At 46.5% G+C, this 27,421-nt stretch overlaps 1 protein-coding gene across 1 annotated transcript in view; it reads right to left on the bottom strand.

The window, feature by feature from the left end:
• Positions 1-25,872, bottom strand: part of NT5E (5'-nucleotidase ecto) — a 45,247-nt gene extending 19,375 nt beyond the window's left edge. Inside the window, exons 1-3 of the mRNA XM_038554649.1 lie at positions 25,487-25,872; positions 8,375-8,597; positions 4,670-4,858 (exon numbers count right to left, since the gene is read on the bottom strand). Of these exons, the coding sequence (XP_038410577.1) occupies positions 4,670-4,858; positions 8,375-8,597; positions 25,487-25,825 (751 nt within the window). The 5' untranslated portion in view covers positions 25,826-25,872. The remainder of the gene's footprint in view (positions 1-4,669; positions 4,859-8,374; positions 8,598-25,486) is intronic.
• Positions 25,873-27,421: the final 1,549 nt, after the last annotated feature.

Below are 27,421 nucleotides of genomic sequence, written 5' to 3'. Positions count from 1 at the left end.
GGAGACAGGTTTCGCTAAGCCTGACAGCCAGGTCTCTAGGGAAGAAGGGGTGAGAGGCTTTAAGGTAAAGCCAGGAGCCTATGATAAAGGAGGTGGACAGTGGGGCTCTGGAGATGGAGCCATCCCGGATGAGAACTCAGTTTCAGCCTGTGGCCTGACATGTGAAGTTGCTGAAATGGAATAGAGGTGACAGTCACGTGTTGAGAGGATAAGAGACTCTGCACCTTGGGTAGGGGATCAGCCATCCACATGGAACACTCTGCCAGGATGAAGGCAGGAGCTGGGGCAGCGAGGAAGGCCAGAAGTTGAGTGACACTGGGGTGGGTGGCTTAGAGACCATTAGATGACAGTGAGAAGGAGGGGACCGGGTGGTAGAGCCTGGAGGTAGGAGCCTCAAAGAAGTTAGAGGTATAATGAAGTTCACTGCAGTAACCTAAGGAAGTTATAAGGTGTTCTACCAAAAACAGTTTTATTTCCCCAAACTGGAAAGTAAGCAATCTTCTATTCTATTCTATTCATTTATTTATTTTATTTTATTTATTTTATTTTATTTTTTTATTTTTAAATTTTTATTTATTTATGATAGTCACACAGAGAGAAAGAGAGAGAGGCAGAGACACAGGCAGAGGGAGAAGCAGGCTCCATGCACCGGGAGCCCGATGTGGGATTTGATCCCGGGTCTCCAGGATCGCGCCCTGGGCCAAAGGCAGGCGCCAAACCGCTGCGCCACCCAGGGATCCCTCATTTATTTATTTTAAAGATTTTATTTATTCATTCATGAAAGACACACACACACACACACAGAAAGAGAGAGAGAGAGAGAGAGAGAGGCAGAGACACAGGCGGAGGAAGAAGCAGGCTCCATGCCGGGAGCCTGATGCAGGACTCGATCCCGGGTCTCCAGGATCACGCCCTGGGCCGAAGGCGGGTGCCAAACCACCGAGCCACCCAGGGATTCCCAAGCAATCTATTTTAACTATATTTTTATTCACGAATCATATTTAACCTCACTTAAGTTATGCTAATTCCAAAAACAATTCAGAGGAGCTTTTTTTGAAGGCTGTGAAAATTTATTTAAACAGGCAAATATGCTTCATCCCCTCCCATGTCCAGGAATTACCTTTAATTGTTAAGTTCATCCCTCAAAATGGTGGGTATCAACACTGAATAGTTTCACGAGAATAACTTTAATCTTGCTAAGCAATCATGCAATGTGAAATAAATGACTAAGACTCTAGAGGCAGGTTTTTCAGAGACTGTAATTACCTACTTCAAGATTTATGTATAAACAAGTCATAATTTTTATCCCCATATTTCTCTTTTATTCAGTCATTCATCATTAAGTAAATGTATCTACTTGGCAAGAGGCACATTCTGTTTTGTAGGACCTCATTGGCTGGAACAAAGTGACAGAGACAAAAGGACAGGCTACAGCATTAGTGGGAAGTCAGGCATGGTCACCAAACCTTTTCAGGCCCATCAGGGCGCACTAATTAATGGTCACACACCAAGGCCATGGACGACCAATTGGTGCTGGAAGCCGGCAGTGGTTAGGATGGTGTGAAGGCAAATCATGAGGAACATGGGGATGACTTTAGCATTGAACGGAGTCAAAGATTCCTTTGACTCTTTGTGCTCTGTTTTGGTCATGCTTCATTCAGAGCTGAGTTTTTCAAAAATGTGGGCCAGCTACTATATGAGGAAATTAATTTAATGGGTGGTCACTGACACTTAAAAAAAAAAAGAAACAGTAGTACGCAGGGTGCTCTTTAGGTTCTTTGTGAAAGTTTTCTCTGTGTGTGTGTGTGTGTGTGCATGCATGTGTGCTTGTGGGGGGGGGTGTGTGCACGCATGTGTTGGGTCTTCATTCACAAGGCCTTTCTTACTCCTTTCTTACTCTGCATCCTAGTCAATACAGTCTGAAGCCACTACTCCACAGCACGAGGTGGTTGGAGGCACACATCTAGCCCTCGCTGTGTGCCCTGGGGCTTCTGACACTGCCTCAGAGCAAAGCTAAGAAAAGGCTCCAGGGGAGGGCATTTCACAGGCCGCATCCACACAGCTCAAGTACTAGGCCCTGTCCTGGGGCACCTCACCTGTACCCCTCCAATACCGATGTGAAGTCATAGGGACCTTTTATAATAGGGTTGTTTCCATCCTCCTTCTGCAGATGAGGAAATCGGGCAGGATCCCACCACCCATCAGTGGCACAGCCACCCCGACACCAGAGTCTACCCAGCGCTGCCCCAGGACTTGCTCCAGTGGGACGTGCCCCTGGTCTGGAGCTCTCAGCCCGTCTAGCTGCCCTGGAGTTACTCCAGTGGCTCTCAGACGTTTGACTGCAACACTGCTCACGCTAAGAAATGCACATCACTGTCAGCGCCTGCCACCGTCCTCGACATGGGTACGTACTGCGTGCCACGTCCTTGGAGCTGTTCTCATCGCTTCCTACACCTCTCTTTCCATGAAACAGTACATATTCCTGTGAGTAATAGAAGTACCTAAGCTATTTTTGTCTAGTCTGTTAAAATTCTTTAACCCATTACATTGATTTCACAACCACTAATGGATATAGTCTAGTTTGAAATTATTCCCTAGCCTGTGTTCATCAAGAGGTAAAATACTTAGGAAGGAACTGAATTAGGAAGGAATCAACTATGTGAATACTGGGGCCTTATTTTCTTAAGGGAAGGCCAGCCCCACCTTGTAGAGTAAAGTAGTTCATGAGCATCACCGTTTCGGTCGGTATATTTTGACTGGCAGGCGGCTTCCACGCCACTGCGTGCCAGGAGGCAACTAGTTACAGTTCATAAAGTGTTCTCCCACGTATAAATACACCACCTCCCCTAAGTCTCACAACAATGTGGAATGTTGAGCGTTATCAGCTCCATTCTGAAGCAAAGCTAATAGGTTCAGACAGGATGAGTGACCTGCTCATGGTCTCTGATGTCAATCAGGAAGGAAGACTTTGGGGCAGCCTGGGTGGCTCGGCTGTTCAGCACCACCTTCGGCCTAGGGCGTGATCCTGGAGACCCAAGATCGAGTCCCCTGTCAGGCTCCCTGCATGGAATGGAGCCTGCTTCTCCCTCTGCCTGTGTCTCTGCCACTGTGTGTGTGTCTCATGAATAAATAAATAAATAATATTTTTTAAAAAAAGGAAGGAAGCCTTCAGACCTAATATTGTTTCTTTCTTTTCTTTTTAGAATCCGTGTCTCTTTTTCTGATTGCAAAAGCAACATGCATTCATTATTTGAAAATAATCAAAAGTGCTAAGAGAGTAAAAATTGCCTGTATGCTTTTCTGAGTGATAACCCCTTTTACCATTTGTCAAAGATTTTTAAAAAGTTTTATTTGTTTATTTGAGAGAGCAAGGGTGAGAGCGAGAGCGAGAGAGTACAAGCAGGGAGAGGGAGACAGAGAAGCCGACTCCGTGATTATCAGGGAGCCTGACGCAGGGCTCGATCCCAGGACCCCAGGATCATGCAAAGGCAAATGCTTAACTGACTGAGCCACCCAGGTGCCCCCCGCCTTAACATTTTTTTTTCTATTTCAGGTATTTTTTATTTTTGCTTTTATAAAAGTAGTATCACCATAGTGCATACAGAGATGGGCAAAGCAGCAACCTCCTCAAGGAGGAGTGTTCCCCTCCAAAGCTTTCTTCCCGCTGTTGCTAGAAGTCAATTACCATACAAGCCCTCCTCTTCCTCTTCTTCCTTTTCTTAAAGGTCCTTCAAAGTTCCATGCAGTGGTGATGGGGGAGGGAGGATGGTATGGTAGGAAAGAGTCACTGAGCCAGACTCAAAAGTTTTGGGACATTATAGCTTCAATATGGAAGGGAAAAAAGAGGTTTTTCTCACTAAAACTACCTAACACCAAGGAGAGAGAGATAGAGGGAGGGTAGGAGGGAGAGGTATAGGGGAGAAGAGGGCGAGGGAGGGAGGGAACAGGTATACTTTCAGGAGCATTGGGGCCTATGGTATCCGGGACGCTCACAGTCCTAGTAGGAAGTAGAGTTAGGACATGAGCCCAGAGTTCCAGCTCCTGCTACCTGTGAACCTACAAATCGAATCTGTCACCCTGACCTGTGAAAGCCTGATTTACATTATTTTGTTTATACTTAATTTTTTTATATGACATGTTGCTTTTTGGTATAAACTGACTTTTGGCAGGAGGTTGGTAATCTTTTTTATTTTATAATGTATTTTGTACATGTTTTATATATATTTATAATATACATAAATGGAATTGACATAATCATGAAACCAATAAATTATTCTTAATAATGTCTCTGAATAAGGGCAGCCCCGGTGGCTCAGCGGTTTAGTGCCACCTTTGGCCCAGGGTGTGACCCTGGAGACCTGGGATCGAGTCCCATGTCAGGCTCCCTGCATGGAGCCTGCTTCTTCCTCTGCCTGTGTCTCTGCCTCTCTCTCTCTCTCTCTCTCTGTGTCTCTCATGAATAAATAAAATCTTAAAAAAAAATAATGTCTCTGAATAAGATTTACACATGTTACCATGTATGTGTATCACATATATTACATGTTACAAAATATATGTCATTTATATTATGTTAAATAGTAGTAAAAATATTAAAAATATTTTAAAAAAACAAAAAACAAAGTAAGTTATCTAGACATCCTGGCCAGTATAATCCTTTTGAAACAATTACCTGTGTAAAGGAATGTGTTGGAGTGTCCTCCTACCACGATGTCCACACCCTTCACTTTCTGAGCGATGAGTTTATCCATTTCGAAACCAGAGTGTCCCAGTGCAATGATTTTGTTCACATTTAGAGTTTTCAGCTTATCTACTTCAGGCTGCAATGCAGTGATTTCATCTTCAAATACCAAATTCCTTCCTAAGGAACAAAATAAATAAGATGGACATTTATTAATCATTTTTATTATGGCTTATTACACATACTAACATGTAGAGTAAAAACAGCTTTATCTACTAAAGCTCTTAAATCACAAAACCAAAACTATTTATAAATTAAATATAAAATCCCTAGAAATCCAAAAAAATTCACATCAATATCCTTAGTTATATTCACTTCGTGTTGCACTGGGTTTGGGTTGTGAATGATATTATGTTGCACTAATTCAATCGTCAGCTATGAGGAGGCTTCAGACCTGGAGACCTATTTTTCAAAAATGTGTTTTTAGACTTAGACTTCCTTTATGCCAAGGCAGAAAATGCCTGAGCCCATGAGCCTGTTGTGTGATATGTATGTCAAGTCATTACGTTGTTCATACACTTATACAGTGCTGTGTGTTGGTTATAGCTCAATAAAGCTGAGGGGGAAAAAGCCCAGATTAGTACCTCTAAGGCTTCGTTTGCAGGTTCAAGATAATCAGTCTTCAAACTTCAATATCTGTCAGCAACTAGTCCTTGAATGTCAAGCTTAACACACCAGTTGATACCGTGCCTTGTTCATTTGCTAAGCTCAATATTAGAGCATCACTGAGCTCTGCATTAGACAGGGTCTCCCCCGGTCCAGCTGGCGCTGGCAGTGTGCACATCTCTGGCTGCTTCCTCCCCCCTGTCGTGCCCCCGTGGTACAGGCTGCTGAGTGTGGGTGTGACTGTGCAGACCCAGGCCTGAAAATTAGCCACTTACACAGCCACATCAGACTGGCAGCACTGTCACTAGCTCATAGTCAGCACCACTTCAACGTCAGGAGTTGTAGCAGCTTGGCCACCATCGTCTGCCATGAAAACATCAGGAGTAATCTGCTTCTTGGTGACCACTCCAAGAAGTCCGGGCTCCCTGCTCACCCCTTGGTGCCATGTCACCTTCTCTGCGCATTCCCTGAGCCTCCCTCTAAATTGACAAGGTGCACCCATCCCCACCCCCCTGACACATTTGCCATCCCCCCTACTGCTTAGCACCTTCTGACATGCCAAATATTCTACTCATTTATTTGCCCACAAAATCTATAAACTGCAGTAGGTAAGGATTTTTTTTTTTTTTTTTGGTCAGCATCCCTGGTGCCTAGAACAGTGCCTACACGTAGGCACTCAGAGGAAAGAAAGGATGAATGAATGAAGGAGAATCTACTATCCTCGGCTTTAGTTTGGCTGGCATGAAGGAAGAAAAATTCAGAGAAGTGCCTCTGAGGACAAAGGAATGTTCTAACACATCAGGAGTCTCTCGGAATCAGTCATCACACATGTAAGAAAGCATGGCATATATTTCAGGATATCTTGAGGGGTTGCAGGAATTTCATTATCCAGCTAAAATAGATGAAATGTGCTAGGACTATCAATTATACCTGTGGGCACCCAGGCTATGAGGGCCGGAGGGAAGGGGCTGGATGAGAGGCCAGAGATTTGTAAGAAGAACCTACTTGCTGGGCCTGTGGTTTTGGCAGAAGCAAGGGTCTCCAGAAACACTGATCCACCTCTCCCCAGCACCAGCATCAGTCCCTGCACCATCCAGCCTTTCTCTCCTGGGAATGCTGGGAGGCCATCACCTCTCCAGACACAGCAGCCCGCTAAAGGGCTATTATGGGGTACTATCAGAGTCCCAGCAAAGGAGGGATGATTGCCTTTGTCTTTCCACCCTTTTCTTATTGGTGATTATTCCAGAAGGGATAACGCTTTTCTCCCCATCATGCCTGAACTCCTTGGTCAATGATTCAGAAGGCTCTACAATCCAGTCCTTGCCCAACTTTTTGCTTTCCCTGCTGGGAACTTCTGTTCCAGGAAACTGAATTCTTTGCTCTTTTGTGATTGGGGCCCCCATACGTCACTGCTCTCACTGTTCATTCTGGCAATATTTATTGAGAAGGAAGGAGAGGACCATGGTCAGGTTGGGTGGGGTGGAGAGCAACCCAGTGTTGTCAGCTAGTCCCGCTGACGTGACCACACCGTGCTTAGAAGAGCACATCTGAAACACTCTGAAAGCTGGTGACTCATCATGTCCACTACAGCCAACTGGCTCAACAACAGCTCCTTGTTGACTGTGTCACACAGTGTGCAAAGGCTTGGACACCTGGGGACAGATGCTTACCTGCCACATGGAGGGCCTGATAATCCCCACCTCCTCTGCCAGTAGGGAGCAGAGAAGCCCTGTGCCTGGCCTGCCTGGCCTGCCTCCCAGCCGCTGCAGGACTTACTCCCCTCAGAGCAGCACCGGGCCGCATAGAACCCAGCATGGCTGACCTTCCCGTTCTTTCCAATGGCCTGGACCAACCACAACAATAAATGTATCACTTTTCTAATCGTTAGATGAGTGTATGTCTTTTATCAGTGAATTCTTTTTTTTTTAAAGATTTATTCATTTATGATAGACATAGAGAGAGAGAGAGAGAGAGAGAGAGGCAGAGACACAGGAGGAGGGAGAAGCAGGCTCCACACCAGGAGCCTGATGTGGGACTCGATCCCGGGACTCCAGGATTGTGCCCTGGGCCAAAGGCAGGCGCCAAACCACTGAGCCACCAGGGATCGCTTTATCAGTGAATTCTTTTTTTTTTTTTTTTAATTTTATCAGTGAATTCTTAATGAAAACCCTGGCTCCTAGTTTCCCTTCTCCTGTTTTTTTTTCTTTTTTCCACTATGTTCAGAACCACAAGGGGAGCCACCCATCACCACACAATGCTACTACAATACCACTGTACTAAATTCCTTATGCTGTACCTTTATTCCTGTTAGTTTCCTTTTTTTTTTTTCCTTCAAATATGGGAAGAAAATTGGTTTGGATAATTTAGAAAAAAATATCATTTTCGTTCTCACTACCAAAGTGTTTTGGTGAAAGTGTTCCTGTAAAAGTGGCTCAAAAATGTTTCTTGAATACCTTTAGGATTACATATGTATGTAAGTATAAATAAAATATTTATATTAGATCATATGTACTGTGAGACCTTTCAAGGATATGTATTCCTCAGAAAACCAAATACAACAAGATCATTAAAAAGAGATAAATAATGAAAAGGGAGAAAGGAGAATTAACTAGACAGATACTAACCATACTAAAAAAGCAAAGGTAAGGTAAACTGAGGTAAAACCCTAGACCTGAGCGCTCTGGCTCCACAGGAAAAAGGGCAGTGAGTTATGGTTCATTCTCCAGTAAATGACTGTGATGTTTAGCACTGGATGTAAATGGCTTTCTTGTCCATTCTGAATGGATACTGAATTAAACAAAGATACCGTGTAGGTCAACAAAGAAGTTCACTGAACAAAAAACCAATGTCTTTAAGTAGTTTAGAATAATATTGAAACCACCAGACTGGATTTATCAACATTATTCTAAGTATACCATTTGCCCAACACCACACATTGTTCCTACTTGTACCTAATCCGTAAAAATAATGCCAAGCTCTGACTTAATAAATCTCTTTGCAAGGAACGAGTGCTATAGAAGTAGAAAATACCTGGATTTGAGAGAAAAGGGGTTTCTTTTGAAGTATATCCAACAATTCCCACAACTTCATCACCAACAGGAATAATTTTATATGGCAAATAAAGTCCTGATATTTGAGATGCTAGTGGCCCCTTTGCTTTGATATTTGCACTCAGAATTGGAAATCTGGCCTCTTTGAGGAGTGGATCAATCAGTCCTTCTACACCATTATCAAATTCATGATTTCCCAGTGCCTAGTAGAAAGGGAAAAAGAGAACAAGAATTAGGTACTCTGGAATTTCTAGCAAAAACATACTGTAAAGGATATTGTATTAGCCCCCTCAAACCTGATGGGGCTCTAGGAGCTGACCTCATGACCTCTGCCACCCTCACACCCAGAGATGTTACTCAGTGACCCTGGGGTTGGACCCCAGGGCCCATGGACCCACAGATCACCAGGCTCATTTGAGAATTGCTTCCCAGGTCCCACACCACCTTCTGAAGGTGGCATCAATGCATTTAAGGGTCACCTGGAAAGCTGGCTCCATGTCCACTGTCCTGCCATCCCCAGATCCAGGGCAAGTTCCAGAATCTGCATTTCCTAATTGGCTGCATTGCCCAGCCTCTTCAAGTTCCGTTCTCTCTCATAAACCCACGTTTGAATCCACCTGCCTGACCATTCCAAGCACCCAGCTGCTGGGAGAATGATTACAATCAACAGGACTTCAGCAAAAGACGACTGGAAATGTATTGTTGATAGAGAGATCAGAGCCTCTCCTCATCCCATCTCCCATCTCCCGGGCCATTACTCCCTGATGCTCCCACAGCTGTTTCTTCCCAAGGACTGTGTGTTCCTCTATTTCTTCAGGGAAAATGAGGATCCCCAAAGGCAGACAGGTGACATGCTCCACATTGTACAGGGTGGCACAGGTTTCCTCCTTCGGGCAGCTCTGGGTCGCCCTGGGTTTCATTCCCAGCAGTTCCCCATCCAAGGCACATCAGGACGGTGCAATGTTGCTGACCTGCCCGAGCACAGGACTTGCGATGGGGAGCTGGTTAGAGACGCCCGCACCTCCCACCTTCTTTGCTCTCTCCCATTCCTCACTGCTCCGGGAGGTGCCGTTGGGTTCAAAACCACCACTTTGACATCTGGCAGCCTCCCCCAGAGGAACCCTGACAAAACACGCCATTCCAGCCACCTCCCCTGAAAGCCCTTCCGCCCCTTCCTCCTTTGGCCTCCTAGCATAGCCCATCTCCGCTAGGGACCTGCTTACCTGCTCTGGCAGGCTGTTTGCTAACTTAGCACTCAAACCAGGAGTCTCTAACTTTCACACCTGCTTTGACTTCACTTAGCAGGTCATCTGGGAACAGACCTGGCAGTGCCGGCTGGTGACCCTGACCTCCTGAATTCTCTTACGGTCCCCATTCCCTTCCTAGCACATTCCACACTCTGAAGGCATGTTCAGCATGTTCGTGGGGTCCCCGCCAACCTGTGTGCTCCCTGAGCCACTGCGTCCCGCTGCCTCCACCCTGCTCAGCGCTGTGGCCCCTCACGAACTCGCAAGCACCCACATTTACAGTGCTCAAAGCCCCTTCCTCCAGTACTTTCCACATTGGCCCAAGCTGCCACCATCTACCCAGTCAAGGAAGCCAGAAACCCGGGGCAGCTGAATGCCCCCCACTTGCTCGCTCTGGCCCTTCCCTCACCAGCATCCCATCTTTGCCTAAATGCTCCGTTTCATTCATCTTCCTGTGTGCATTCCTCGCCTGTTCCCTCCTGGATCACTGCCACAGCCTCCTCACTGGCTTCAGCTGGCGCCATTCCCTGCTCTAAACCATTCAACATAGTGCTGCCAGAAAAATCTTTCTAAAATGCCAATTTCTAAATTGACAGTTTATCTTGTCAAACTCAACCGTAAGGTCCTATGGTGACTCTCCACTGCTCTTGGGATAAAATTCAACATCCTGAGCTCACTGAGCAATAAGGCTCTTTGAGATCGGATCTTGCCTTCCCCTCCAGCCTTATTTCTGACACCCACCACCCGCTCAAGTTTAAGACAACGGGGCAGGGCTCGTACCACCACTTATGAACTTGACCTGAGCGCACTCATAAACCACAGCTTTCTCTGGAAGAGCAGTGAATGAAAGAAAGGTTGTAATGAAAATGAGTCAGCATTTACTAAGCACTTGCTACACACCAGCATCATGCAAAGTGATTTTGTGAAGAAAACCTGGTTCTGTGCTGTGAGATTGGTATTATTACTATTATCATTTTACAGATGAGAAAAACTGAGACCTGGAGACATTTAATAAATAGTTCAAGGTCATGCAATTGGTAAGTGGTAGAGCAGGGATTAGAAGCACTTCTGTGTGACTCCTAATTGGCTGCATTAATTGGCTGCAACTTCTTCACCTCTATGCTTGGGTATGAAGAGCTTTGTATAAGGCCTAGTAGATAGGGAGCACTCGGAATGAGATCCTAAGTACTTGCAGTTTTCATGATCTTACTCATCTTTGTCCCTTTGTATATAACAGGAAAATGGTTGATTGAAATACAGCTAGGTAGGGGAACCCTGGGAGGCGCAGCGGTTTAGCGCCTGCCTTTGGCCCAGGGTGCAATCCTGGAGACCCGGGATCGAATCCCACGTCGGGCTCCCGGTGCATGAAGCCTGCTTCTCCCTCTGCCTGTGTCTCTGCCTCTCTCTCTGTGTGTGACTATCATAAATAAATAAAAAATTAAAAAAATAAAAGAAATACAGATAGGTAGATGAACAGAATGCGGTACATAGAATAGAAGTATTCCTTTTTCCTACCATGCCTTTACTACCTTATTCAATCAGTGGCTTTAGCTCCTAAAGTGTTATGATCCTTCCAGAAGAGATACTTCCCAAGAACCCTTCACTGAGTTCCCTGAGTTACGTGTATTTCCTCTGCTCTGATGGTCGCCTCTGTGTACCCCGCACCTGCCCACTCAGGCCCTCTAGCGCCCAGCACGATCCCAGGAGCAGAGATCCCAGGAGCAGAGAAACGGTGCACCACTGAATGAATAACTAGAGGAGCAGAAGAGTCTAACAAATTTCTTTCTTCTATACACAGCTATCTTTTCCTATGAAAATTCCTTTGCAGAAAAATTCCTTTTGAAATACTTAGTTTTTTTTTTAATAAACTCCACTTTTCATTTCCCCACCTTGACTTTCTCTGATCCGTTTCTCCTCCTCCATTGCATTGATTACAACTTCATTATTCGTGAGCTATTGGGAAGGAGAGGCGCACCACTCACTTGAGTCTACTTGCTCCCTGTTGACATACAGCAGGTGCTTAAGAAATGTGTTAAATATTTTTTTTTAAGTTTTTACTTTAACTACAGTTAGTTAACATACAATATTATATTAGTTTTAGGTGTACAATATAGAAATACATTGATTCTTATTCATTTCTATTACTTCTATTAATATGAGAATAGCTCAGGAAAAGCCTGTTCAAGAGCAGAGCAATGAAGGATAGAACACATCAGGGCAGGTTACCTTTTCACATTCCGTTACATCTTACAGAGCATTTGTAGTACAAACATAAGAAAATTTATGCAAATTCATACTGCAGTATCATTCTGCCTTTTTTGGTCCTTTGTGAAAATTCCTGTACCTTTCCTTAAGTGTGCTCATCAGTTTTTTGCTGCTCTGTCCAAAGCTCCCCCTCATGATTTTAATAACCAATCCTGATCTGAGCTAAACTATTACCTGCCATTTTTTTAAAGATTTTATGTATTTATTCATGAGAGACATAGAGAGAGAGAGAGAGAGAGAAAGGGCAGAGACACAGGTAGAGGGAGAAGCAGGCTCCATGTGGGGAGCCCGACATGGGACTCGATCCCCTGTCTCCAGGATCACGCCCTGGGCTGAGGGCAGGCTCCAAACCGCTGAGCCACCCAGGCTACCCCGTTACCTGCCATTATTGCTATAATCCTCACATCAGGCAAGTGTTTTTTTCTGACCTAAATCATATTCTTATGTTCTCTCCCTCTTTTTTTTACTTTCCAATTGTTTCATTTCTAACATTGCATTCGTTTACTAACCCTATTCATCATTCACTGATCCTAGATGACAATCTTGTGTATTTTTACTATAAACACTTAAATTTCTTCAAATGTACTTTTCTGTAATTTAAGGAAGCTGAGTGTAGTAAAATGACCTTCAAAATTTCCAACATCAAAATCACAGAAACCTAATGCAAGCCTCTGGTCTAGCCCTGTCAGACTTCACCCTCACTGCTTCCGTCGTGTAGAAACCCAGAACTCTATCTATCTATCATCTATCTATCTATCTATCTATCTATCTATCTATCTATCATCTATCTATCTCTATCTTATCTATTTAAAGATTTTATCTATTTATTCATGAGGCACAGAAAGAGAGGCAGAGAACCCGGAAGAGGGAGGAGAAGCGGGCTTCATGCAAGGAGCCCAAGGCGGGACTCGATTCTGGGAATCGGGGATCATGCCCCAAGTCAAAGGCAGATGTGTTCAACTGCTGAGCCACCCAGGGATCCCTCAAAACACTATTTAAAAAGAAAAAAGAAAAAACTGGTGCTCTTATATGAAAAAAACTTTTTTCACTTCCATCTAGCCCAGCCAAGAATGTTCAACTGCCTAAACTCCTGAAATGTTGGTGGCATTTAAAGCAGAACACAGAAACTGTAAGGACAGAGAGAGATCTGATTCTTTGTGATTCTTCTTAAATAAACTCTTGTTAAATCAACTCCGAGGTGAGGAAAAGAGGCTCGTTTAACACCTTCTGTAGGGGTCTGTTAATATTTACATTTGATGTGGAAAATGTGTCAAAGTCTAGTGGCTTTGGAGAAACGCTCTGCTGCCTAAAGATAAAGCCCAGAAGGCTTTTCATGGGAAGCAGCAATGGAAGAATGAAACTTCTGGCTCTAAGTTTCTTGTTGGATTACTAACAACACCCTGCAGTGAGGAGTGAGGGAAAGCCTGTGTCTACACTTCAGTTGTCATTCTTCTGAATTCTGGATACAGGCCAAAGCCGACCTTCCATTTGTGGATAAACAATATCATCATGTAGATAAATTTCCAGGTGATTATGAGGCGACTACATCTCTAATCATTTTATTTCCAAATGCACCATATGCTAAACAGAATTGGAACTAACGTTCAATCATTGTCTCTTGGATACAGTGCAAACAAATACATGATGTCATAATGTCATTCTCCTCCACCTCTTCCTCTGTCCATGAAAGATGCCAATTGATTGAATTCATCTTTCCTACTGTGTTCAAACTGAGACTCAGAATCCTTCTTACCTTAGCCCCGCAGGGAGTTACTGTCAATCAAGTGGAGCTGGCATTGGAGATGAAATTATTTTTCATGCTTGCCTTAAGATAGTAATTATGTGCGGAATCTATTTATTGACTTCCAACAACAGCATATACATTCAGTGAGTAACAAATGTTAGAGACCATGCTTGGGAAGAAAGAGGAAAGAATACTTTCTGATTTTTCTCTTTCCCGCGTTTGTTCCATGTGTAGTGTGGCTGGAATCTACTACTGAACCCAGCAGTCACCCTGACGTGCTGCTGCCCGGCCACATTGTCCTCTGAGCCTGTGTGCCAACTTCCATGCTTTTTCTTTCCCAAAGCACTTCCTAGGAGGAGTGGTATTTATTCATTTCTTCATTTCACCTGTAAATAATGTGCCGTTGGTATTAAGGCACTGGTACCGAACAAGCGGATGGAACACTCCTTGGGTCGAGAGTAAGAGAGAAAATGCCCTCTGTTGTAGGAGTGGGTCCACCTGAGCCTTGATGCTGGGATTTATTTATGGTCTGCAGGAGGGGACACCAAAGTCAGTGGCCATCTGACACCCTTCCATGAAGGTCTTTCATTATTTTGGAATATTCTGCTTTCATGGAAAAATCTTCCCTTTCTGATCTCTGCAGTTACAGCTGATTGATCAAAGCAGTTTATTAATAATATGCATTAATTGACTCCCATAATTCATTTAAAATGTCTCTAACACAGGTGGAATACTTGGTAAATATTTACCAAACAAACGAACAAGTAAATAAATAATTGGTGGGTGTGGAGGAAAGAGGCAGAGAATTAATTCCGAAGGCTGGAGCCTTGGTCCTCTGCCTCTGGGCTGGTTGCATTTAGCGGCCTCCCCCACGTCACCCGGAACCCTGTACCAGTGTCATCACATCTCGGTGTGGTGCACTGGGAGAAGAGGTTACAAGACACAGTCTGACTTCCTGTACCAAGCTGCTGAAGAGTTCTGTTTTGAAAGCCTCTGATGAATGGTCACAGTAGCCAGAGTAATAATTTTAGCAGTTAACTTGGCCATAGAAGGCAAGGAAGCTGCAAAGCCCTGAGACCTGAAAAAGCCTCCTAGGACTAGAACCTGTTAGGCAACACCTCACACAGAGGCTGCATTCTCAACTGGGTTTTGTGTCCCAAAATAAATAAAGCTGTGAAGAGGCCACAGTGGCTCAGCTCTGGCAAGCTCCTGGCCCGCATCCTTGGTCAGACTTTACCTATAGGAGAATTTTTATTCCAAGTGTTACCAGAAAATTTAGATTTTTTCCAATATTTGGAATGACCCCTCCTCCTCTTCATCCCAGGCCTGCCCAGCCTGAAGCCAGACACTGACAATGTGCCCTCTGGGCTGGGCCAGTGGGGCAGACACCGTAGAGAGCTGTCTGAGGTGTTTTGGTGGCCACTGCCCTCTCTTTCTCCCACATCCTCCCCATGGCTCCCCATTCCTCCCTATCTGTTGGCCATTGAGAGTCCCCTGCCAGACCAACAACCAGTAAAGAAGGACACTTACCCAGCAAGCTTGTGAATGAGACACTTTTTTTTTTTTTAAAGATTTATTCATTCATGAGAGACACACACACACAGAGGCAGAGACATAGGCAGAGGGAGAAGCAGGCTCCATGCAGGGAGCCCTACGCGGGACTCGATCCCGGGACTCCAGGATCATGCCCTGGGCTGAAAGGCGGTGCTAAAACTCTGAGCCACCTACGCGTCCCATGAATGAGACACTTGTGAGGATGCATGTGGTCCCAGATGTTGGAAGGGAGCTTCTACAACTACCAAGAAACACCCAGAGAAGCAGTGGAACACCTGGGCATCCCTCCCCCAGTCTCCCTGGGCCCCCTGTTGTGGCCAACCAGCAACGAAGTCCTGTGGGTACTGCTCCTACACCATCCTCTACCACACTCTTGCTGTCCCCTCTGCCTCCTCACTTCTCATCCAGACCTTTCTGGAGTCTTTGAAGCAGGTCTCCTGCCCACCAGGCTCACAAACTTCCTGCCCATTCATGGCAGGCTGCCAGAATGCACTTCCAAAAGATTGCATGCCACTGCTTCTAACCCCGGGTTTGAGTTCTCGCAAGGCCTCCCACCGCCCGCTGAAATCATAGTCCTGACTCCTCAGACATCACAAGGAGCCCCTTCCTGACTTCTGTGAGCTGATTCATTTCCTCTATCAAACTTCAGGTGCCCTCAGTTCCAGGCACACTAAACTACCCAGGCAATATAGTGTCTTAGATGCAGCTCAATGTGACTTCCCTGTGAAGCCCTCTGTGTCACCCCCACAGTAGATGCCCCGTATCTGCGACACCGTGCACACACGTCTCTGATACCACTTGACCTCATTGTGGCTGTTGGCTCACACTTCTTTCTCCCAAAGGCAGCAGTGGCATCGACTCTCCTTTTATCCTCGGTGACACGAATGAACACCTGATGCCGGTGCCCAGCAGATTTACTGAATGATTAAACCACCATTCCACGGGCTCCTTTTAAACAGTCCACCTTGCTCTTTGATTTGATAATGTGAGATAGTAAAACTTTCCAAAGGTGGCAGGATTGAAAAAAAGTTGGTAAATAGTTGAGCAATATCTTGTGAAATGAGAGAAACCAAGCTGCTCAGAAGCAGGTGAAAAGTTTGGCCAACTGCATCACCGTTTCCAGCTGACCCTCTTGGGGCAATTGGCCTGGTTCTCTTCATTTCCTGTGTTTTAAGTTTATATTTTCACTACTTACTGGTCTTTGTTTGTGAATGAAGCAGATTTTTCTTTTTTTTTAAGTCTGTTGAACTGTTTTGTGTGTCTTGTGTGTGTATGTGAGAACATTATTTAGATTTCATGACGGCAGTTAGGGAGAGAATGAAACTTTTTAGAGTCTTTTCCTATTGGAATTCTGCTGAGGAGACCAACTCTTTGGTCTTTCAAAGGATATCTGTATCTGAGTTAGATAGGGGACATTCACAGCCTCAGCTTTGTTCACAGAGGACTGTAAAAATTACCAGGGAATTTGACATAAGGAAATTTCAAGGAAGAGTTTTTTTAAATACAAAATATATGACAAAAAGAAGTTAAAACTCTCATGCTACATGGGCAGGCCCTGTTCACATATTAACTCATTTAAACCTTATAGTGCTATTAGGTAGGTGCTACTATTTGTCCTTTTCATAGATGGGATACTAAGGCACAGGGCTCCCACAACTAGCAAGTGGCAGAGCTGAGGTCTGAACAAGGGTAGTGAGGTTTAAGCATCCAGGACCTTAACCACTTTATCAAACTGCCCCTAATGTAAATACCTGGAAGGGATGAGTTTTACTCAACCAGCTTCTTTTTTTTTTTTTTTTTAAGATTTTATTTATTTATTAATGAGAGACACAGAGAGAAAGAGGCAAACATAGCAGAGGGAGAAGCCGGCTCCCTGTGGGGAGATCGATGTGGGGCTCAATCCCAGGACCCCTGGATCATGACCTGAGCTGAAGGCAGACACTCAACCACTGAGCCACTCAGGCGCCCCTCAGCTAGCTTCTTACAGGGTTCTAGAGTGCCAAGTAGCAAGGCCCTAGTCCTTGTCCTAAGGGAGCTGACAGGGCAGACAGGGAGAGGACAAGACATGAGCACATCCATCTGTCCCTCCATCCATACACATGTAAAACAGGTGGGGACCACAGGGAGGGCCGGGTGAGGGAGTCTGCCGCTGCTGTTCTGCCAACGCCACTGCGCACGCTGCCTACTAGGGACTGGAGGCCCTCAGAGTGTGAGCCTCACCTCCTTGGCCTGGGTCAGGAGAAGCTCACAGGCAAATGACATCAGCTGTGTAAACAAATGAGGCAAGGAAAACTCAAGGGCTGAGGTAGTCAAATGTTCCGAGTGAAGACAAGAGGTTCAGGCATGATGTTACAAGGGAAAGACTGGAAGTAACTGATTTAAGTGCAGCGCAGTATTTGTGACACAGAGGAAAAGAATTTGTTTTAATCCACAGAAATCAACTGCAGTGTCAAAAAGCCATTTGTCCGAAATCCACAAAACAGGTATTTAGCCAGTCATTTAGGGGAGGTAGCAACACACCCTGTCATGGGAGGGGCATGGGGAGGCCTGACCTGTTCCACAACGGGGCTTAGTTGCCAATCATTCAGAGAGACCCAACAACGACCTAAAGACGGGGTGATTACAAATTAGGTTTGAATTGACACATTTCTGGAGTTGTAGACCATTTCTGGGGTTGGGTTGTGCTCCCTCTGGCCCCCGAATCCTGGGCCAGGGCATGTTGTCTTGGCAGGTGAACGTGGCCTCTGATTGATCAGAAAAGATCCTGGGACTCAGCCCAGTTCATGGGAACTTCAATGTTTGTTGAATGAATAAGTGAACAAGTACTGAAAAGACAGCATTTCACATTTTCCATATCTAATGGAAAAATGTACAGACTCCCTATGTGCAAAATACACATATCAATATTACATTGAAAATTACTTGTTCGCTGAATTGGGTTCCATGCAGGTTTAACTAGATCTCTGAGGGGCTAGACGGCTCCAGCTAATGTGTGGGCTATATATAGAATCAACTATTCAGGGGAAAAAAAGTGTCAAGAGAATTTTCAAACTCTAGTCATGTGGTTGAAGAAAACAGACATGGAAGGAGTTCCCCCAGTATTTGGATGTATTTGTGAGTGAAGTGCAGAAAGCTGCTGACTCAATGTGTGATTTACTTGTTTTTTTTTTTTTCTTCCAGTTTTTAGTTAAGAAAAACTCAGATGCCAGAACAAGGACAAGATGAGTTAAGAAACCGCCTTTGCCTCCTCCGTCTGGTGCTTGAGGCCAGTGTCACTCAGCCTGCCTCGTGTGGTGGAACTCACTCGGGAAGAGAGGAAGTAGAAAGGCCACAACCACAGCCACAGGATTGGGTGGGGGCCACTGACATCACTGAGGCTTGGGGATCCACCACCACCCAGACAGGCAAAACTTCTGCGGTCTGAGTCTACTTTTCTTTGCTATGAACTTTCTTTGCCTTAAAAAAAAAAAAAAAATACCATCACCATCAATATACCTCTTTCAAGCTTCATAAACTAGTATTGCTAATTTGTCTCCCTCAAACATGGATTTATTAGTGAAGATAAAGTAATTCTGAGAGTTTCTTTGATGTGAGAGACTTTGAAAGCATCCGAATACAAAGTGACTTCTCTTGGCTCAGGGTTAGTTTTCTGGGGAAAAGAGGAAACGTGCCCACTATGCATTTGGGCATATATGGCACATATGTGGGCTTGATGGTGTGTCTTCCGCAGACCAGATCTTTGGTTCTTGAATTCCCAGAGTCAGGTATTAGAATTTTAATCATTTTTGCTTTGCTCTGCTTATCCCCTTCCTTCACAGGTCTTGCCCACTCTCTGTGTGGTCAAGAGAGGCTCAACTGGGCACTGCCTTCTATCCCCCAAATAGCAGGTTTCTCCCCAGCAGGTCTGAGTCACTGTCCTCAGCACTTAGCATGGGGCCTGACACATGTAGTGCCACAATCTCCAGCTCCGCTGCGCACCCTGGAGGCTGAGGGGAGGCTGAAAGTTCCAATCCTCTAATCATGGCTTGGATTTTCTGACAGCCGGTCCGAAGCTATCTGGTGGCCCCCAGCCATCATCCATCTCATTAGCATAGTAGTGCTTAGTGAATACTCAAGGATTGAATGAATAAATAGGCCTTAGGGACAACAGGCTTGAAACTGGGCTCACCATCCTACCATTCCTTAGGCCATCATTTTCTATTACAAACAGAGTAACACTCCATTCAAATTCTGAGAACCTCTTTATCTGTAAACAGTGGCCAACTGAGGGTTCCTGGGAGAAGACCCAAGGCATGTCTCTACAAGGAACCAGCTGTTGTGACTGTAACGGTGAGGGAGACTTAGGAGAGCTGTCAGGCAGACTCAGATGTCTGTGTAAAATTAAGTTCTGAGATCAACCAAGTTATACTGGTAGATTGGAAGTTCCAATCCTCTAATCATGGCTGGGATTTTCTAACTCCCAGTCCAAAGCTATCAGGTGGCCCCCAGCCGTCATGCATCTCATTAGCATACAAAAGACGCTCATCACTCGGAGATTCCAAAGGTTTTGGGAGCTGTGTGCCAGGAACTGGGAACAAAGATGAAGTATCTTTTTTTTTCTTTTTTCTTTTTTTTTTAAATACCACAGTCACCCTCTACAGAAACTTCCAATGGCCCCCTGTGACAACAGAGGAGAGCCCAAACTTTTCAGGGTGGCCTGTAAACCCAACACAACTTCATCATCTGTGATCCCTGCTGCTTCAGCTCTGGTCCAGGCTGGTCCAGTGGTTTGTTTAGAAATATGTGGAACCTCAGAGATGAGCGGATTCAAACCTCTTATTTTATAGATGAGAAACTGGGACCTAGAGAGGTGAAGGGCATAGCCCCAGATTATAGATTTATCATCTCTCAAAAGGCAGAGAGCATCACTGATCTCTGAATTTCTGGCGATGAGTACTGGGGATGATAAACTTCAAGTTAATAAACTCTTATGTAGACTTTCAAACGCACAAATCACAAGGCAAAAGAGATTAATTTGATTATGCTAAATGAAGGATTTCTATTCAACGAAAGACACTATGGATTAATAGACATAACATAATCAGAAAATATTTGCAATGTCCAAAATTGATTGCAGATCAATACCTAGAACTCCTGAAAATCACGAAAAATAGAGCAAACCTATTTATTTATTTATTTATTTATTATTTATTTATTTATTTTAGGGAGTGACGGCACATGTACACGGGTGAGTGGAGGGAGAGGCAAAGGGGAAGCCGGCTCTCCATTGAGCAGGGAGCCCTATGTGGGGCTCCATTACCCAACCCGGAAATCCTGACCTGAGCCAAAAGCAAGAGTCCAACGCTTAACCGACTGATCCACCCAGGTGTTCCCCTATTCGTTTATTTAGAGTGAGCACCTGCTCCACACTTGAGTGGGGGAGGGGCAGAGAGAGAGGGAAAGAGAGAATCTCCAGCAGGCTCCCTACTGAGTGCAGAGCCCAGGACTGAACAAGGACTGGGGGGTGGGGCCCTCCATCCCAGGACCCTGAGATCATGACCTGAGTTGAAACCAAGAGTCAGATACTCAACGGATTGTGCCACCCAGGTGCCCCTAACCCTAATTTTTAAAAAAGAACAAAGGATGTAAACATGCAATGAGGGAAGAAGGAACTTAGAAAGTAAATATGCCAAAGTCCCTAGTTATTACAGAAATACAAGATCAAATAATGAGATAACATTTCATACCTACTGGAAAGCTGGATAACGCTGCAAGAAGATATGGGTAAGGATTTGGGGTTTCACCTCTGTGTGGGTGTGGAGGTTGGAGAGAATACAGCACCCCAGTCACTCGGAAGAAATCTGGCAGTTTAGTCAAAGTAAGGATACACATCCTGGGACCAGTAATCCTGCCCTTGGCTACGGATCCTGAAGAAATCCTCACAGGCAGGAATTGCAGGAAGCTATTCAGAGCAGTGTATTTGTGTCCCAAAACATTACCAGGGGAGCAGGTGGTAAAATCTATGGTGGTCTCTGTGTACCATGACACAGAGTAACACACAGAGCAGACACAGAGTGACATGGACAAATGTGAAAACAACCAGTTTAAAAAGCAGAATCAGACTTATAAATGAAGAAGAAACTAATGGTTGCCAGAAGCAAGGGCTGTGGAGCTGGGCAAAACGGGAGAAGGGGAGTGGGAGATGCAGGCTTCCAGTTATGGACAGAAGAAGTCACGGGAATAAAAGGCACAGCACGGGGAGTATAGTCCAGGCCGCTGTAATAGTGTTGTATGGCTGTGTGGTGACAGATGGTAGCTACACTTGTGGCGAGTACAGCATAACAGATACACTTGTCCAATCACTATGTCATAATCTGAAACTAATGTAATACCGTGTATCAACTATACTCAAAAAAAAAAAAAAACCCACAACCAGTTTAGGACAATAGAAACAGAATGAGCTGAGCAACAGGACGGGTTACAGAAATTAAAAACCCAAAAACCCTGATAAAAGTTCTGCAGGTACACACAGAAACAAACAGGAACATCAGAGTGGTTGCTCAGGAGATTTGATTAGAGGTCCCCTGGGTAAGTTAAGGCAGGGTCATGGTCCCCACCGTGCCTGCTGGCTCAGGCACCAAGGAGCAGTCTGCTAAGGCTAATGGGGCAGTCTTTTGGACAGAGAGTGGGCTCGGGACAAGGGCCTGAGAAGCAGGGCCAGCTCCAAAGGAGGCCGCCCTTCTCCACGGAAGCGTTCTCTGTCACAGCATACCTTGAGGCTGAGACTTCCTCCTCTGGAGAGGAATCTCTTGGACTGTGTGCTTTAGGGGGGTTTTCACAGGTCCACTCTATGAGGAAACCTTAAGAACAGTTTACACAATGGGGATTAGAAAAGATGTTGGGGGGGAGGGCAGAAGAGGGGGAGAGTAGCCAGGCAGTCAGAATCAGATAAAATGACACCGTACAACTCAAACCTTTCCTTCCTCACAGACTTCTTCCCCCCTCAACCCCCTACCCCTTGGCAGGGCACCCAGATCTGACCTTTACTGAGCACTTCCTATGACCGAACAGGGTGCTAGGGATTTTTACATTTGTTATCTTATGTACTGCTCACAAAAATCCTACACAGAGGGGTGGGGTTATCCTTCTTGTTTCACAGTCTGGAACAGGAGGCTCAGAGAAAGGAACGCAGCCAGGCTCACACTGTGAGTGCATCTGTGCTGTCTTCCTCATGCCTCAGGGGACATTCATTCTTCCACTGAGGCAGTTACACCAACTAGTGGCTTCTGAAATTCTCTCTCTAGAATTTTCTGCCCAGCAGCTGGGTCTAGGGGGGTCTCCAGGCTTGCTCCCGGGCCTCCAGAGGCATCAGAAAGGCTCCAGCAGCTCTCACGGGGACAAGCAGGTCTAGAAAGTATGTACCTCCTCAGAGGCTCCGGCTCTAGGGAACTCCTGGTGTTAAGCTAGATTCCAGAACTGGAGACGCCCCTCCACAACTGCTTTCTACCCTAACCAGAATCTCTAGCTTCCTGGGCTTGAAGATGTGCTGAGCCAGTGGGTGGAATAGGCAAACATTTACAGCAGAACAGCAATAAATCCCCTGAGACTAGTATAATATAAGCAAAATGATAATGAAAAGTATCTGTGAAACAGGAATATGGCAGGACTTTATTGCATGCTAAAGCATAACAAGATTAAAAGTTTTGCAGGTCAGGGCAGCCTGGGTGGCTCAGTGGTTTAGCTCTGCCTTCAGCCCAGGGTGTGGTCCTGCAGACCCGGGATCGAGTCCCCTGTCGGGCTCCCTGCACGGAGCCTGCTTCTCCCTCTGCCTGTGTCTCTGCGTCTCTCATGAATAAATAAATAAATAAACAAGTAAATAAATAAATAAATATTTTTTGCAGGTCAAATCATGTTTGTCAAACCCCAGAAGAGCACAGACGATGAGATACTATCAGGAACATGGCCATTAGACTCTGCCTTTTTACCTCCTGTCAATGTTATATAGTAGCCTATTTTTCCTCAGGCACCCAGTGCAATTATTTTGAGTGAAACTTAAAAGAAAATTATTCCATCCAACAAAAAGCATTCTAAGTAAGTCCCAGGGGTGATGCGCTGTAACTTGCAGCAAATTGCTCCAGCCTCACCCAGTGTCCTACCATAAACGCTCATGGTGGTTAATATCACGGGCTCAATTGGACTTAAGGAGGAAAATGCTTGTATTAGGGAAAACCAGGAATGCTCCATTTTTTTTTTTCACCAAAAGGAGACCACCTAGCTGTGGAGAAAAGGGTGTCACGAAAAGAAAAGATTAAGAGTTATGATTCATATGTGAAACCAAAACAAACTCACATAATGTTTATTTTACCCCTATGGGAGGAAATGGAGGCGTAAGCTAGTAACAATTCAATTTAACAAATATTTATCCTGTCCTTATCCCATGCAAAAGCATCAGGCTATGGAGATACCAAAGGTGAGAGACCATACAGGGTTCTTGAGACCCACCATTCTTCTGTGGGGTCCAGACCCACCCATGGACTCCGGAGCTTAGGGAGCTGTTTGAATTGCTGTTTTCAGTGTCCCTGATAACCTTACAACCGACAGAGTGGAGAGGAACTCTGCCCATCTCTCATCTCTCTAGAATGAGCTTTCTTGTTGGTGGACAAAAAACAAACAGCTTTACCTTATCAACTTTTCCTGTCCTCCTTTCTCCTAGGTTTTTAGGGAAAAAATAACCTCTGTGCTGTTTTCATGCCAATTGTATTGTTAGCCCTCTGTGGCCCCGACTGGACCACAGCTCTCCTTTCCTTCCCAACGGACCCTTGCTCTTTTCTTCCTCTTCTAAAGCTCTGAAGATTTCTTGTTCCCTGTTTCTCCACAGAATCCCTTTACTCTAGGATTTTACACTGGGTTAAACTTGGGTAGTGGTTTGATGAAAAAAATAAACCACATACATGCTTTGGTCATATGTATGACTGCATAACCCTTCTCTGCTCATTTTCTAGGGTTTCGTCCAGTAAATAAAGCGTTGCCTTTCACAGAGCATTTGGGAGCGTGCACTTCAATGCTTGCACACTTCAGGAGTGCCTCCTCTCTTCAGTCGGACTCTCTTTCTAAATCTGTGCTGCCAAATTGGTTTTACCCAAATCCTTTGAAACCCCAGTGTTTCGCATTTTGCTTCTCTCTGGAAGTTTCTTTCTTCCTTTCTTTAAAAAAAAAACAAAAAAACAAAAAAAAAAAAACACTTGCAGCGTGGTATCTGGCAATAGTAAGAACTAACATTTACAGAGGCCAAACTACGGCCAGGGAACCCGCCGAGGTGGATCCCTTGTCCCCGTTCTACGGATGCTGGAACTGAGGCGCAGCGCGACTATGTAACTTGCACACAGAAGACAGCGGAGCCAGGAATCTGGCGGGGCTTGTGAGCTTAACCCGGCTCAAGCTCGGACGTCTAAGGGACCTGGAACCCATTCTGTTTTTTTTTTATAATAAACTTATTTTTTATTGGTGTTCAATTTACCAATATACAGAATAACACCCTGTGCTCATCCCAAGTGCCCCCCTCAGTGCCCGTCACCCACTCACCCCCACCCCCCGCCCTCCTCCCCTTCCCCCACCCCTAGTTCGTTTCCCAGAGTTAGGAGTCTTCATGTTCTGTCTCCCCCTCTGGTATTTCCTACCCATTTCTTCTCCCTTCCCTTATATCCTGGAACCCATTCTTACCGGGTTTCTCTCTTTTGGAGCTGGTGACCAGGACACTGTACTCCGCCTCTCTGGCCCTAAGTTTTCCTTCCAATAAAATCGAAATAAAGCATTCTACCCCGGTCCCTGACCCCGCACAATTGCCAATGCTCCCAGGTGCCCAGCTGACGCTCGCAGGAGGGGCGGAGTCCCTGTCCTCCAAACACCCGGGCTCCGGCGGGGGACCCAGCATCAGCCCGTTTAGGACGAATCTTCCAAGGCACTTTTTTTTTTTTAATTGGAGCTCAATTTGCCAACATACAGCATAACACCCAGTGCTCATCCCGCCAAGTGCCCCCCCAGGGCCCGTCACCCCGTCACCCCCACCCCCCGCCCACCTCCCCTTCCACCACCCCTTGTTCGTTTCCCAGACTTCGGGGTGTCTGGTGTTTGGTCGCCCTCACTGGTATTTCCACTCCTTTTCTGCAAGGCACTTCTGCGTCTGCATCTCTGGCACGTCGGCCGGAGCCGGCTGCACCCGGGCGGCGCCCCCCGCCCCCGCGCGCGGCTCCTCCGCGCGGGCTTGCCTCGGTCCCGGGCCTCCGACCGCGGGGCGCCCGCTTACCATGGCATCGTAGCGCAGGGCGTTCATGAAGTGCGCCACCTCGGCGCCCCTGTACACGGTGAACCAGATGGTGCCCTGGTACTGGTCGCCGGCGTCGAGCAGCAGCACGTGCGGCTCGGAGCGGCGGATCTGCTGCACCTTGGTGGAGAGCCGCGCCACCCCGCCCACACAGCGGCTGGCGTTCACGCACTTGCTCGAGTCCTCGCTGGTCTGCTCGAGCCGGCTGTGCACGTCGTTGGTGTGCAGCACCGTGAGCTCCCAGGCGCCGGCCGCCCGCCACAGCAGCATGCCCAGCGCGAGGAGCCGCAGCGCGGGCGCCGGGGCGGCTCGGGGCCCCATGGCTGCGGCGCGCGGGGCGGCGGGCGCGGGCGGGCGCGGGCGGGCCGGGCGCGCGGCGGCGAGTGGCGGCGGCCGAGGCGGGCGCGAGAGCCGGGGGCCCTGCCGGCGGGGCGGGGGCGGGGCGGGGGCGGGCGTGCTCCGGGCGGGAGGCCGGCCCCGCCCCCGGCCCCGCCCCCGGCCCCGCCCCACTGCCTGCGCCCGCGCGCGCGCTCACCCGACGCGACCCTGGCACCCGCGGCGGCCGCCGACAGTGGGGCGGCTGTTCCCGGCGGCAGCGCTTTCCCGGGCCGCGGGGGACGCGGGAGGTTGCCCAGCCGCCGCCGAGGCACGAGTTTTTCTCGAGAGGAGGGCACGGCCGGAGGGGCCGGGGCTGGCGCGGGCTCCGCGCTGCGAGGAGCGAAAGGGACGGGAAGGCAGGACGCGCGCGCGGAGGCCGGGGCGGCGGGAGGGGCGCGCGCTGCCTCCGCGCGGGGAGCCGGGGCCCGAGCGCGCGACGTGGCTGGCCGCTGCCCCCGCGTCGGAGGACCACCGAGTCCCCGCGGTTCAGACGTGGAACCTCGGAATTTCAGACCTTCCCAACCCGGTCCGCCGTTCGTGGACGCGGTGGCAGTAAAATCAGCCGTTAGGCGGACGTCAGGATGCCTTGTGTTGCTTTTTTTTTTTAGGCTTTTTTTTTTTGTCCCCCCCCCCCAAGGTTTTAAAGATGTGGTTTGTGTGTGCATGTGTGTATTGAGGGCAAACTTTGGGCAAGAAAGCAATAATAGGAATGCATTCAATAAATCAGCATTATCTAGAATTTAAATTTGCAGAATTTCCCTCTGTTCAACCAACGGATTCCTGAGTGCAAGCGATGATCTTAGGGCTTTGGGAAGAGAAGGAGAAGGGAATTAGTTTGGAGGTTCAGAGGTGTCCTATGATTTAAGCTTTGCAGAATAGCGTAGTGGCCCTCACACTTCCCAAAATGCATGAAGTCAGTAGTCTTGTTTATTTTTAAGCCTTTTGGGATAATATATACATTATATATATGAAAAAAAATAGATATCTATCTCATAAAAATTACCCATGAGCCTTGTATTTATAACTAAGTCATTACTGATGGACCCAAGGGTGATGACAAACTATTGTATGGAAACACACCTCTTATATGGAAACCCTCCTAGGGGTTTTACATTATCTCAAGATAAAAGGGATCCTTTCTATGAGGAGCTAAAAACAGCTACCATCTAAAATCGAAAGGAATCACTAGAAAGTTTTGAACCATCTTCAGAATTCATATTTACACTGATGTGTAAAAATTTATGTATTTATTTAAAGAGAGAGTGGGAGCGCACACACATGAGTCAGGGGACGCAGAGGGAAAGAGAGAACCTCAAGCAGACTCCTAGCTGAGCCTGGTGGAGCCTGGTGGAGCTTGGTGGAGCCGGACATGGGGCTCCATCTCACAACCCTGAGAGCATGCCCTGAGCTGAAATCAAGAGTTGGACCCGTAACTGACTGAGCCACCTATGTTATTTTCCTCTTAAATGTATGTAATCATTGTCCCAATAGGTAGAGTCAAAAACAGGAATCTAGGCAGCTGCCTGGCCTAAATCACTG

The sequence above is a fragment of the Canis lupus genome, chromosome 12 (assembly GCF_011100685.1).
Source record: "Canis lupus familiaris isolate Mischka breed German Shepherd chromosome 12, alternate assembly UU_Cfam_GSD_1.0, whole genome shotgun sequence".
NCBI classification, from domain to species: Eukaryota; Metazoa; Chordata; class Mammalia; order Carnivora; family Canidae; genus Canis; species Canis lupus.
The sequence above is the reverse complement of the archived record's forward strand: the minus strand, read 5'-3'. Positions and strand labels throughout refer to the sequence as shown.